General features: G+C 42.5%; 1 protein-coding gene across 2 annotated transcripts in view; it reads right to left on the reverse strand.

The window, feature by feature from the left end:
• Nucleotides 1–14,071, reverse strand: part of CACNB3 (calcium voltage-gated channel auxiliary subunit beta 3) — a 292,862-nt gene that overhangs the window by 230,257 nt on the left and 48,534 nt on the right. The window contains exon 1 of one of the 2 annotated variants that reach the window (XM_068265199.1): nucleotides 5,249–5,382. The exons of the other annotated variant lie outside the window; for it this stretch is intronic. Coding sequence (XP_068121300.1) covers nucleotides 5,249–5,290 — 42 coding nt within the window. The 5' untranslated portion in view covers nucleotides 5,291–5,382. Of the gene's footprint in view, nucleotides 1–5,248; nucleotides 5,383–14,071 lie in introns of those variants that run through there. 2 annotated transcript variants of the gene reach the window in all.

Genomic DNA, 14,071 nt, shown 5'->3' on the forward strand with positions numbered 1-14,071 from the left:
GTCATTCATCCACTCCTGAAGCTCAGCTAAACATGTGTTTATTTTTAGAATGGGGTCTGTCACATCAGGTTTGAATTATAAATATAACTGGGTGCCATCAGCATAACAGTGGTATGTCAGACCGTGTTTTAAGTATATAGTGAACAACACAGAGGATAATATCAAGCCCTGGGGCAGACCTTATTTTAGTGATACAGGGTTGGGGTGAAAAAGCCCTAGAGCTACACTTTGTGTTCTGAATCTACCAGCTAAGTAGAAGGAGAACCATTAGAGGACTAAACCATCAATGCCACATGACTCTACTGGAATCCCACAGTCTTATGACTCTACTGGGATCCCACAGTCTTATGTTGTGATAAAAACATCTTCAACCTTCTTATATATTCTCTGCACTAAGAAGTTTTCCTCTACCATGTAGATGTTTATAGATGGATTCTGGAGAAAAAGATCTTGGCGGTAGTTGTAACTTTTTTTTATTAGAAGAGGATCCATTACATGTGATATTTACACTGAATTTGCTCTTTAACCTAGCACTGCATTTTGGGTAGCAATACATACAAACAAAAGGAGAACTTATTCTCTATCCATATTAGTTTACAGCTTTAAAATGCAGATTCTGCTGTAGTTAATTGTATGCTCATTTACAAAATATGCTGCAAGATATTATTGTTGTGGATAAGCCACCTGCCTATAGCCTTGTTCCATACATGTCCACAATTAGCTGATGGACTTGCAGACGTCTGTGTGGCTCTTTGTGGCAAAAGAACGTGGTGATCTACGGACAAGTGACGCAATGATTCAGCAGCTGGCAAATTAAAGAGGAAGAGTTTGTGGGTTATTGTAATTCACTTCATTACACACTCCAACTCTTGATCTGTAGATCAGGTTTTTCTTCATTTTAATTGTTATATTTAAGAATTTTAACTATATAATCACTAGATATGCCCGAAAAATGTCATAGATCTACTGGCTTAAAGAGAGTCTGAAGCAGAATTGTTTACCTTTTTTTAATGTGCAGCCATCTTCAGCAAGCATTAAAATCCAAGTTGTTTTGCTGCATCCCCGCGGCAGAAATGCCCTGAATACTGTCCAGGATCGCAGCATTTTGCTTCTTGGAAGAGGCAGATCTGTGTGCAGTAGCTCCGCCTCTTCTCCAGTCAAACTCCATTGATCTCCGCCTCTCCCCACCCCTCTCAGTCTTCTTTCACTGAGAGGGACGAAGAAGAGGCAGAGATCGGCGGAGATTGACTGGAAAAGAGGCAGAGCTACTGCACACAGCTCTGCCTCTTCCTAGCAGCAAAATCTGCGAACTGGAAAGTCGTGGAACTTTGCTGGGCTATTTCAGGTGCATAAATAACTCATCATGCGGCGGGAATGCGGCAAATGAGCTTGGAATTTAACACTAAAGATGGCTGCACAATAAAAAGAGGAAAAATATTCTTCTTCTGTTTAACAATAGTCCCTGGAATCCTTTTAATGGCAGGGGTTGGTTGGAGGCCTGTGGGATAAAGAGGCCTACTCCTGTCTTGACTTGTAGGCCTCTTTATCCCACAATGGCACTGGCGCATCATACTTTACCTGCTTCCAGAGGTAGGACAGTCAGGCCCGGATTTACATCACAGGAGCCTATAGACACAGTTGTCCTAGCACCCTAAACTTCCCCCTCTAGAAACCCACATTCCGCAGCTGAACCGCACCGCAAGTGTGCTGGCTGACCCAGCTGTGACTTCTCCCTTACCAGTCATAGGCAGCTACAGGTGTCCCTTAGCATTAGGTAGCCAGCTAGTGGTGCTCCGACTGAAGGGAGATCTTGTCAGTGGAATGCCGAGAGCCAAGTGACTAAACTCTCATTTAAGCTCTGCTCAGGACTCTGCATAGGGAAGCACTAAGGAAGGTTAAGTGAGCCGCCCCTCCATCATCAGGCGCCTGTAGGCATGTGCCTACAGCGCCTTATGGTAAATCCGGCACTGGGGACAGTTCCTCAATCCTCTCATTAGTGCAGCTGCACTCTGTACATCCTAACTCTTAGACCTCTGATGGATGTCCCATGACATGGAGAGACGGTAGCCACAATGAGATAGGGTGCTTGGCATAGAGTTGCACTGAAGTAAAGACTGAGGACCTGTCCTGCAGTTGGAAGTAGGTAAAGTATCACACTCCACTGCCGCTGCTCTGCTATATTTGTGTGTGGAATCAGCACAGTAAGTGTGTGTGTGGGGGGAGAGAGGGTACCACACAGGCTACTTAATACTGGGATATTGGGGGAGGGGGTAGAAGAAAGGAAGCGGCAGGGTTTTGTTGGGGAGTTCCTTGCAAATTATAGTTATGCCCATGCATAGATCACAAAAAATGATTTGAATATAGTAACGGTAATGATGACCACTGAGTATCACAACTGTTGCTGGGCTTTCTAGTTGGAATGGATATAACTTTAGGAGGGCGCTACATGTATGAAGCCTGCAATAGTCACCATCACAGTGTTCAGCTATTATGGGCCAGGGGATTTCTGCAGGATGCACAGTATAGTTACACTGTCTTAGTTTTATGATTAAGCCACCCATAGTTCACAGACTAGAACATTCAGCAACATCTATGCTGCATTTATTTTTTTTTAAAAAGCTGCATATGTGTGACAGATGATCTCAAAAATATACACATTGCAATTAAAATGTTGCATTCATGATCAATAATATTTATATCATTGTCATTGTTATTAATAATGAGTCTAGTAATAACATCCTTAATGCCTAATAAAATTTTGTACGTGAGCTGCGGACTTAGGCCCCATTCACACTTGCGTTTTTGGGAAAAACGGACCGGATGTCCGGACCGGATCCGGACCGTACTGGACCGGACCCGTACGGTTCCTATCCGGATCCGGTCCGTTTGCATACGTTTTCAATCAGGTATGAATACGGCTGCGATCCGAATCTGTTTTTTTAAAGAGATAACACACTATATAAATTCCTGGGATCTGGGAGGTCAGCAGAAGCTGCACCTGTAGAATCAGGTCCTCCACTGTGTAGGGCCTCACCTCCACGTCCGACATACTGCCAAACAGCTCCAGCACAAAGTCACTGCTGCTCCACTCCAGAAATGCTGTGCCCATGTGTCCCCATTCAAAATGGCCACTAGAAAACGCATAGGAAGTGGAGTAGAACGCCCGGTTTTTATAGCCAGTGTGTTCTGTGCTTTCCGTTTCCCACTGGTTTCTATTACCGGACGGTGCAGTGCGTCGGCCGGATGATCTGGACCTAAAAAATAGCTCATGTTGGAAAAGTGTCCGGAGTCCGGATCCGGTCCGGCTCCGGTCCGTACGGAACGGAAGCGTGTGTACGGTCGCATAGTCTTTGCATTGCTATGCCGAACGTCCGTTCCGTTTGTACAGTATATGGTCCGGATCCGGCCCGGCGAATCCGGACAGCAAACGCTAATGTGAACTGGGCCTGATGGTAACTTTCATGACCTCACATCTGTCTTCCAGTCTCATTATACCGCAATGCCTGTTGTAAGAAAGTTCTGGAAAATAACCATGCCCCATATACAGTATAGCTTCAGAGGTTTTAGCTTTTCTGTTTTAATCAAGTTACACAATCTCTACATTCTGTAGTCCTCTGAAGAAGCACTTTTTTACCTGTGACCATTATTGGTTTAATCATGGTGTGCACAAATTATTGGAAGGAGAATTTCCTCTTGGTGGCAAAAATTTATTCTAAGGCCAACATTTTCAACAATGCTTAAAAACGTATTATTACTCAATTGGCAAAGTACCCGGATTGCTCGTGGTGACCCAAAACTAGTAGGAGAGTATAAAGGGCTAAAAAAGACCGAAAAGCCCCCTTATTAAAAAGCAATGCTAAATATAATTTTGCCTTCTTAAAACAGAATGTATTTGCACTCAATCTGCTTTAAGTGAGCAAGTGTGGTTTCCGATGATGCATCACTCCAGTATATGCAAATCATCTCTTTATGCCCCTGAAAGTCAGGCAACACATGAGTGATCCTCAACCAGCCACTTTCAAGTTGGGATATTCTACAAGGTCGAGTTTACTTGAGGGTGGGGGAGATGTATATTAAAATAGCATGGTGGAAAGCCTACAATGAACAAGAACCAGTCAACCATGTCATAGGCAATACTATTACGGCATCACTGAGTAGATTAGCCCGGGCCTTTGATTTGCAATTTGTAGGTTTAGATAAGGGAATAGACGGCTAAGTAGACAAACTGTCATAACGATTCATTATATAAGATTGACTAAACAGAATGCCATGACGACGCTCTGATGTAAGATGGAGAAATAGGCATACTGAAAGCACTCCCAGAAAACATTAAACATTAAAAAATTAGAGGTTCGACCATGGAAGCTTGAAATGGGAATTGTATTAAATTTGAAAATTTCATATATATTTTTTAACGCTGATCACCTTTGCACAGATAGACCTGGTTCCAGATTTCACTAGTTACCAGCTAATAGAAAACACCCCACAGCCTTGTTCTAACCTCTCTCTATCACAGGCGGCAGAACTCTCCCAGAATCAGTCATGTCTCATTATTTTTCCTGCTCTTCAGTCTTCTGTGCTGACTGCTAAATTAACTTCATTTGTTATTTATCAAAGCCTTGCCCCATTACCACACTGTCACTCTCTGTGTGTTTTCTCTATGCTGCCACTGATATACTGTACATACCCACACACGTAACACACTCTATCTATATGTGCCTGTGTATCTGTGTGTCCTTTCAAGCTTTCAGCTCAATTTTCCATATTATTTATTTATTTATTAACACTCAGTCAGCCCGCGTTCTTGCCAGGAAAGACACAAAGTCATTTTAACCTCATTAGCCTACACATACCGGTAAATACATTCGCTTTTTTTATTATTTTTATTATTTTTTAATCACAAACCCTTGAGCTACAATTACTCTTTAATCCCATTTTCCATAAACCATTGAATTGCACCTAACCCGTAATTACCAACCTGATGAGGTTGATTTATCTCCGCAAAATCCCCCTTTTTGAATACTCTTTTATACGAGTCCTTTCATAGCATTGTTTAGCCTGCCTTGCTTCATTTTCTTCTATTTTGCCGAAAAACAGAAAGCTTCCTTAAAAGCATTCGGCAGGATATGGATCACTGCACATCCCGAAAAGAGAGCCGTGCTCCACAGATAGCTTTTCCCCTAAGCCCCCTCATCAACATCAACCCCAACCTTCCCTCCAAGGCAGTAAAGAAAGGCAAATGGTTTACCTCATTCAGAAGAAATGTGGCACTGGAATCAGAAAAAGACATAGAAGGGGCATATATTGCCCAAAGCTGCACTCTCAAAACCTCTCTTTACAGCCAAGGCAGACTTTACATCCTCTGTTGATGTGCCTGAGTGTGTTCATAGCCTTTCGTCTTGCTTTCCATCACACAGTCATTCTCTGTTTCCCTCCTTCCCTCCCTCTCTCCCATTTACTCCTCCTTCCATTTCTGTCATTTCAGGTCCACCTCTTCAGCTACAATGTGGTTGAAATTATGGATCCATGGATCGCTAAGTGCGAAATAATTGTATTAATGTCTTATGGCAACAAGCAGATAAAGCTGTCGTAGGAGAATCACAAAGATTTTTCTTTCCTCACTGTGCAGAAGCAGAGCCCATGGCATTGAAGGACTCTGTGTGCGTTTCCTGTGATGCCACTCACAGGAATCACTGGTTCCATTGCTGGAGGCAACATTGCAGCCTTCATTTCCAATGCTTTTGTTGCAGATTTTTGTCCCCTTAAATTTCATTACAGAAATGTTACAGTTTCTACGCTGGCCTCATATCTGACTTCTATTAAACGGGAAACTGACGTCAGAGAATCACAACAAAATATGTTTTAGTTACTTAAAAACTTTAATTAGAAAGAATTAAATGCAGTTGTGTATTTCAACATGCTAAATAAAAATGTGAAGTAGAGTTCAGTAACTAAACGGTGGTGAAGGAACAGTTGGGGCCGGTTCACGCTTACTTAAAAAAATACCTGTTTGTTTTTCTGCTCAGTGCAGGAAGCAGATCCTAATGTTAAAAATAGAATCCACATCCACTTTGATCTTTTTTTTTCTGACCAGCCGGGAAAATTTATTCAATAAAGTCTATGAGAGCAGACAGTGTTCGTTCTCAATAGGCTAGTCGCCACGTCCACTTCGATCACCACTATGACTTCTATACTCAAATGTCTCCCCGGTTCCAATGCTGCCGACTCCTCCTCTTGGTCCTGCGATACAGATCGGTGGCGGGCAGAAGCATGAAGAACTCCATTGGGCTGCAAAAGACCGATGGGAATCCTCAGCAACAGGGAGAATTCTCATTAGTTCATGGTGGACCAATGAAAATTCTCCCTGTTTCTAGGGGGAATTGGTCTGTTGTCTCCTATGGGGAACCCCATGCCCCTATCGGCCCCAGGGCTGTGTACCGAGGGACTAAGGTGCGGCGATCAGTGGTGGGAGACGTGAGTAGTGATCGTGATGAAAGTGGACAGGCATATGCGAAGCCGACAGCACAGATTAAGCAAGGCAATGCAAAAAGCGCTTTCCGTGCTCACGTATGAAACATTGTTTAGAGAGATTAGCCTGTCTAATAAGCGCTTATCAGCAAGTGGGAATCAGGCCTGTCCGCTGTGCCCCGGGTTCTGTGCTAATATGTAAACATTGAAGGTTAACCCTTTCTGTGCTCCCAGGAATTTCTAGGACGTTAACACTTCAGGGGGTTTTTAGGGTTTCTAGAAGTTGTAATGAAGAAATGTTTTTTTAAAGGTTATTATGCTGTGGCATATCATTCAGAGCAGAGAGGTTCTGAGTTTAGGTTCCCTTTAAGGGCAGTGAATGAATCCGTTAAAATAAGCTAATGCAAAGCACAGACACAGCCTTTAAGATATCTACTATCAAGAACCATAAGGAATTTTCTGGTGTGCAAAAATGGACTAAATTCACTAAATCTACTGTAAAGTATTGCCTTATTAAATCAGAACTTTGGGCATTACATAGAACACCTTGTATGTAGAAAATCTCTCCCCTGGTTGTCCACAGTCTACCACTTTGTCATTCTGAAGCTTCCATCTTTACTGGTACCTCAGACTCTACTTCAAAATGGCTGCCACACGCTGCTCCGCCTTCTTCTGGTAATAGGAGCTATGGTAAAGAGGTGATTAATAGTGTCATTACTATCATACTTGTCTCTTAGTTGTCAAGGCATAGACAGCCATGGAAGAGCTGTTAGGCGGTTTTATCACCTGCTTCCTATGCACCGTGGCAACTAGGGTAGAACAGAGCTACAGACTGTGAGGAGGAGGACTAAGGACCATCAAAAGCTTCACTGGATGAGTGAGTTTTAGGATTTTTCCCTTCAGGTTCATAAAAGAAACTTATAGTGATACTACACTCAGAACTTGCTCTCTGCTCTAAAAGATTAGCCACAGCATGATAACTTTTATAGAAAAAAATCTTCATCCTAAAAAAATGGATGTTTAACTTCTGCAGGGAGCACGGAAAGGATTAAGCCTCAGTGCTTACTGTATGGCGAGCTGCCTAGGCAGAGCTCTCCTGCAGTCTATACACAGTTGCTAATAAGAACTAAGTAAACAGTTGGTCTGGCTAAACAAACACAGAACACAGAGAAGTTAATTTCTTCAGCAACTGGTCCACTTTAAAGGAACTTAAAGAGGAACGTTACTATACATAGCTTAATGAATAAAGTTGTTTACAATATTTTTATAACTTATTTAGTTGATGTTTGGCCATTGTAAGATCTTACCTCACCATACATTCTTAAGTTTATAAGACTTTGGCAACTTTACTATTGGCAAGTTGAATCAATATAAAAATGTTTTTCTTCTGTGAAATGAGCAGGAAAATCACATGAGAAGGCTGCATTACATCATGGCCTAGACTACTTTACAATAGAAGGAGGGACTAAATCTTAAAATATAGCCATATATAGATATAAGGAGTGGGTTTTTTATGCTAATTGAAATGAAACTTTTACATAGTTCACTTTGAGTACATGATGATCACTCACTTGCAGGGACGGATTTCTGGAATGGCCACAAAGGCCGGGGCCTTGAGCGGCTATAGCCCAAGTGGGCACCTGGGCATAAAAGAGGGGCCGTTACATATGAAAGAGGTGGCTGAAAATGGGGAGCAACACGTGATAAAGGGAAACAGATGCTCCAGGGAACTGTTCATGAAAGAAAGGGACTGCTGTACATGGATGATACACAATGCAAGGGAGGGCCGCTACTACACAAGGGGAGACACAATATACCGTACTTTGCCTAGGGGCACAATAAGTATCAATCTGGCCTTGTTCACTTATTGCTTTAATATGCTCTCATTAAAAATTCAGTTCTGATCAGATTTTGCAGACTTTTTAAAGTGACTTTGAGCTGAAAATAAACTGGCGAGATTCAGCTGAATGACACAGTCTTTCACACAGTCTGACACAGTTCTAAGCCAAAATATATGAACTTTTGACCTCTTTTATCTACCCCCTGCACTCAGAAGCTGTTCTTTGGCAGTCAAAAGTTTTATGACTGCAATTTCTTATCAGTCAGGGTTATGCTATAGTCCCCGAAGTTATCCCTTGCATACCTGAATGTTTATCTCTTTCAGGCAGAAATAGGAATACAGCCTACATTTTTGTATGCTTGGCACTGTACATATACTTATCTCATCAGGTTACATGTCAGCTCAGGTACCCTTCAACCCGTTAAGGCAAACTGGATATGTATATGCATCTGTTTGCCTCCCCTTCCTGCAAAAAAGGTATACAGGTACGACCTGTCTTTCTGCTGCTGCTGCGTGCGCCTGCGGTTCCCTGCACATGTACACATGCATGCTAGTGTGCACACCTGAACTTTTTCTCTTTTCTTTTGATATTTTTCTTTTTTCATTTGTTTGACAATGTTTTTTTTTTTTGGGGGGGGGGGGGGGGGCCCTTTAACCACTGTCATGTGTGGACCGTAGTGCTGAGGCTTACTGCTTATCCTGATCACTCCCACTCCCGTGCCACTACCTTGCATTGCAAAACGCCCATTAGCACCTGCAACTCAGCCGTATGTCCATTTCTCCCCCTTGTGGCCGCATTCCTAGTTTTCCTGCGTTCCCTGCGTGTGTGCTTCCATCCAGACCACAGTGCAAGGCCACCCCCAAGGCATTCGTAGTATGTCCGATCCACCCTTCTTGTACTGGATCTGGATGGGAGTGTTGGCCCTGAGAACGCAGGTGCTAGGGGGATCACTTGCTTTGTGAAGGAGGAATTCAGGGAGTGCAGCTACAAAGGGGGAATGGATATACGTGAATGCGTCCACTAACGGGGCACTTTGCAGTGAAAATGACAGCACTGAAGTGATCAGGGGGGGTGGCAAGCCTTAGCACCACTGTCCACACATGAGTGACAGTAGCCTTCATTTATTAATGACTGTTCAGGTTAGAGTATTACTTTGAGGGCTCATTCACTATGTGTGTTGCTGTCAATCATGATGCACCACACATAGTGTTCGTTCCCGCATGTTGCGTTGTAATGTGCCAGCAGGGCCGGCGCTACCATAGAGGCAAAGGAGGCAGCTGCCCCAGGGCCCCATAGCTTGTAGGGGCCCCCAGTGGCTACAAGAGGAAAAAAATTTCAAATCGACCTTATAGTTTTTGAGAAAATCGATTTTAAAGTTTCAAAGGAAAAAAAAATACACATTTAAAAACCAGCCGACTTTAATGGTTAATAGCAAATCCACCTTAAATTCTAGAAACCCTAAATGTGCAGGGTATGTTAAGGACATCATTGGGAATAAGAGGAAAAAACAATTTTTCAAAAAGAGCTTATAGTTTTTGAGAAAATCAATTTTAAAGTTTCGAAGGAAAAAAGCATACTTTTAAATGCGGTAAATGTCACTTTTAGTACCTAACGGTAGTGTAATTTTACATGTATCAAAAGAAAGAGCAATAAATTTCCTGACGGGGTTTCCAGGGGGTCCATACGCAGCCGCAGCGCTTTGGCCAGGGATCGCTATACAGCCGCAATATGGCTGTATGAAGATCTCTGGCATTTTTTTTCCTATTTTCCCCCCCAAAAATTTTTATGTTTAGAGTGTGGGATTTTTCTTTTTTTAAATGATGTGGGGTTCCCCCTCCTGAAACTTTTTAACCCCTTGTCCCCCATGCAGGCTGGGGTAGCCAGAATGTGGAGCTCCGACCGATTGGGGCTTCAAACCCTGACTATACCAACTGCAAAAAAGGTCCCTTAATGCCGATTTTTGCTCCGGGGTATCTGTTGGGGGGGCTTCCCAGGTTTATTTTGCCCTGGGGCCCCATTGTTGCTTAAACTGGCCCTGTGTGCCAGGGAACATCTTAGTGCATGACGCACAAGTTTTCCTATCAGATTCAATTGTGTCAAGGCCACAATATACATGTTATAGCATGCTTCGTCGCGCATTCAGTGTGTTGGAAACGCATGCAGAAAATTGTGTTTCTGCATGCATTGTGCAGTGTGAATGAGCCTTAAGTCACACAGTCCATATATATATGGCCAGTTTGTCTATCTTTTCGATTGGCAACAAATGATCGATTTATCAATGGTTTCATCAATCCATTTTTCAGATCGATTCTATTTGTAATGATCGTATTGGTTGTATTTTTAATCCCATTTATGGGCCCCATTGATTGTTTCCATCTGATCATGATTATTGGACGGTTGATCGTTCGCTAAATTGCATCATTAATAGCCACCTTTAGGGAAAATATATCCAACGTATACCTACGAAAAAAATGTAGACTTCAGAATTGTGACTGAGGCAAATTCATGTCTACCCATTTACTTTAATAAGTGGGTAGCAAGGTGAGTAAGTGATTAGATTATTAACTTTTGATCTGATTCAAATGCCCTAAAAATGGACCAAAAATGTCCCAGTAAATATTATTATCCAATAAAGTTGCACATATCTTCTGTCTGGTAGGGACACCAACTTCTCAATGTATTCAGAGATAGAGACAAGTTTTGAGTCAGATCATCTAATAATTAAAACATATACTGTATTTTATTATAAACACATAAAACATATCTAAGAGAATTTGCGTATAGCTAGAAGAGACGCAAGCTGATATAACCATCACAGTAATCAGTGTTACATACAATAACACTTCCTCATATAATTTTTCGATTGCTCCCCTGTATGGGGGGATTTTGAACGGAATTTGTTCCCACGTAGAGACCCCCACTATATAAACTAAAGTGGGGTCACACTGGGATCAAAGTGTCCGTATATTCTCTAATAGCAATAGATATACAATGGCCGAGATATACTCGATGTCTCGACGCGTTTCGTGAATATGGCGGTTGTATAATTCACTTCTTCAGGAGTAGCATATTATACTCGGCTTAACGACACAATTACACTGTAGGCTGGTATCCTGTGGATGCAAAGGTAGATCTCATTTGTATGTCTCTCATTTATATTGCAAGCTTCCAGATGTCAAAATCATCACAATTGAGAGCAAAGAGTTTGTTACTTGTCTGTAGATTGTAAGTCAAGGAAAACCAGCAGGTCCTGTCTGCGCAGTTATCTGACAAAACCACGTGGGGAATGGAGATTTCAGCGTGCGTGTGATTATTAACTTTGACTGCCAGTTGCACTTGTCTCTCACTCCCCTTCTGATGCTGTCCAACCTGCAACCTTTGGGCTTGATTTTCATTCAAACCAGGATGCTCACCTTACCTGTGATTCTGGTTCCCAGGCTGACTATCAGGCAGGGAACACACTTGTCTTTCAGTTTTCTGTGCGCGTTTTCCTGCATACTTTTTCTGCACACCAAGTGTGTTTCTATGCAGGAAAACGCGTGCGTTTTTTCACAGCAGCTGATGTAATTGATAGAGAAAACTAACAAAATGTGCAGAATCAGGATGCAGAATGTCAGTTTTTTTTCTGCGCGCGAACAACATATTAAGTGTGGACTAGCCTATTGATTAACATGAGTTCTCAGTTTCTCTGTGCAGAAAACGCACACAAAAACAGTCAAGTGTGTTCCCTGCCTTACTCTAGTGTCTAGACAGGATTTTGCCTCCATGAAAATAATCCTCTGATATTAAGTATGGTATTTACTTCAGAGAACTAGTGTGTTAACCACTTTACCCCCGCCCGTACGAATTTCTCCGTCCCTTTTTCCATCCTTTAACCCCCAGGGACTGAGAAATCCGTACTTTCCGCGCTCCTTCCGCTGCCCGCGCTCCAGCTCGTAAACACGCCGCCGGCCGCTCGTAAACACGCCGCCCGCCGCTCGCCCGGAGATCAATGAACGGGAAAATCCATTCCCGTTTATTAATCTAAGCCCCCGCAATGATCCGCTGCTCTTCGATGAGCAGCGCGATCATTGTGAAAAAAAAACCACTTACCCAGCCTCCTAGTATTTCCTCCAAGAGTCCGGAAGGACGCTTGGAGGTCGCATTAAGCAAAAAGTTACTGTGGCCATCTTGTAGACAAATAGTAAAACTACACCCTAAACATTTTTCACATACAAATAAATTACTTTTACACAAAAAATTAACTCATTACCTCCCACACTCCCAATTTTTTTTTTTGTAATTAAAAAATAAATAAAAACATTTACAATAAAAAAAAAATACATAAATAGTTACCTTAGGGACTGAACTTTTTAAATATTTATGTCAGAAGGGTACAACACTGTTACTTTATAAACTATGGGCTTGTAATTAGGAATGGACGCAAAACTGAAAAAAATGCACCTTTATTTCCAAATAAAATATTGGCGCCAAACATTGTGATAGGGACATAATTTAAACGGTTTTATAACCGGGACAAAAGGACAAATACATTTCATGGGTTTTAATTACAGTAGCATGCATTATTTAAAAACTATAATGGCCGAAAACTGAAAAATAATGAATTTTTTTCCCACATTTTTCCTATTTTCCTATTAAAACACATTTACAATAAAATAATTCTTGGCATAATGTACCACCTAAAGAAAGCCTAATTGGTGGTGGAAAAAACAAGATATAGTTCGTTTAATTGTGATAAGTAATGATAAAGTTATAGACGAATGAATGGAAGGAGCGCTGAAAGGTGAAAATTGCTCTGGTGGTCAGGGGGTAAAACCCCTCAGTGGTGAAGTGGTTAATATATCCAGTGAACTGCAGCTCATGTTTCTACCTAGCTCGTTATTTAGATAAAGACCATCTGAGGAAGCCAAGAGCAATGTACAAGTGCCTGATTAACAAAGGTTTTCAGTTGTCCCTATCCCAGACCTCACTGACTGTATCAGAAATCCTGTTTAATCTTTGGTTGACCTGGTTTGTTGTAGTGATGGTCATGTTTAGGAGAACTCATGCGTGTGATCAGTTTGGTTAGATATAGAAGTCTCTGATTTGCTAGTCATGATCATGTGCTAAAGCAAGATGTGAACAAATCATATGGGCAGCACGGTGGCGTAATGGTTAGCTCTCTCGCCTTGCAGCGCTGGGTCCCTGGTTCGAATCCCAGCCAGGGCACTATCTGCAAAGAGTTTGTATGTTCTCTCTGTGCCTGTGTGGGTTTCCTCTGGGCACTCTGGTTTCCTCCCACATTCCAAAAACATACGGATAAGTTAATTGGCTTCCCGTAAAAAATTGGCCCTAGACTACTACAGTACTTAAAGGGACACTTAAGTCAAACAAAAAAAAAATGAGTTTTACTCACCTGGGGCTTCCAATAGCCCGCTGCAGCTGTCCGGTGCCCTCGCCGTCTCCCTCCGATCCTCCTGGCCCCGCTGGCAGCCACTTCCTGTTTCGGTGACAGGAGCTGACAGGCTGGGGACGCGAGTGATTCTTCGCGTTCCTGGCCACAATAGCGCCATCTATGCTGCTATAGCATATATCATATACCATATAGCAGCATAGAGGGTGCTAATGTGTCTGGGAACGCGAAGAATCACTCGCGTCCCCAGCCTGTCAGCTCCTGTCACCGAAACAGGAAGTGGCTGCCGGCGGGGCCAGGAGGATCGGAGGGAGACGGCGAGGGCACCGGACAGCTGCAGGGGGCTATTGGAAGCCCTAGGTGAGTAAAA

This window comes from Hyperolius riggenbachi, chromosome 2 (genome assembly GCF_040937935.1).
Source record: "Hyperolius riggenbachi isolate aHypRig1 chromosome 2, aHypRig1.pri, whole genome shotgun sequence".
Lineage (NCBI taxonomy): Eukaryota > Metazoa > Chordata > Amphibia > Anura > Hyperoliidae > Hyperolius > Hyperolius riggenbachi.